Source organism: Nestor notabilis, unplaced genomic scaffold, assembly GCF_000696875.1.
Source record: "Nestor notabilis isolate BGI_N333 unplaced genomic scaffold, ASM69687v1 scaffold19718, whole genome shotgun sequence".
In the NCBI taxonomy this organism is placed as follows: Eukaryota; Metazoa; Chordata; class Aves; order Psittaciformes; family Psittacidae; genus Nestor; species Nestor notabilis.
The window spans coordinates 241-667 of record NW_009939838.1 but is presented as its reverse complement, the minus strand read 5'-3'; the positions used below and the strand labels follow the sequence as shown (position 1 = coordinate 667).

The 427-nt window shown below is 55.7% G+C and overlaps 1 protein-coding gene across 1 annotated transcript in view; it reads right to left on the bottom strand.

Annotated features, from left to right (window-relative positions):
- Positions 1–427, bottom strand: part of LOC104410027 (formin-like protein 1) — a 4,527-nt gene that overhangs the window by 3,866 nt on the left and 234 nt on the right. Inside the window, exon 2 of the mRNA XM_010020082.1 lies at positions 1–134. This exon is cut by the window's left edge and continues 8 nt beyond it. Coding sequence (XP_010018384.1) covers positions 1–134 — 134 coding nt within the window. The remainder of the gene's footprint in view (positions 135–427) is intronic.

The following is a 427-nucleotide window of genomic DNA, read 5'->3' as shown; positions in this document are numbered from 1 at the left end:
GCTCGGTTGGACTCCATGAGAGTGACCTTGTTGGGAGCCTTCTGTGTGGCCTTCACCTTGAGGGCACTGATGTCCAAGCCAGGGCCCTGTGCCTTGGTCTTGAACTGCTCTTCAAAGTCACTCATGTCCAGCTCCTGCGGGGAAACAGGGCTGAGGGCACGGCGGGAGGTGACACAGAACATCTGGGATGAGGATGAGGCCAGAGCAATGGGGAAAGGAGTGAGAGAATGAAGGTGGAGCGAGGGGATGAGGTCAGGTTGAAGGGATAAGGATGGAGCAAGGGAACAAGGGCAGTAACAGGACAAAGGGGTAAGGAGGGGATGAGGGCACTAGAGGATGAAGACACGGAAGAAGACATGGACAGGATGTGAGGATGAGGATGGAGCAAGGGGGGACAGGAGGATGGCAGATACCAAGTTGCACTATC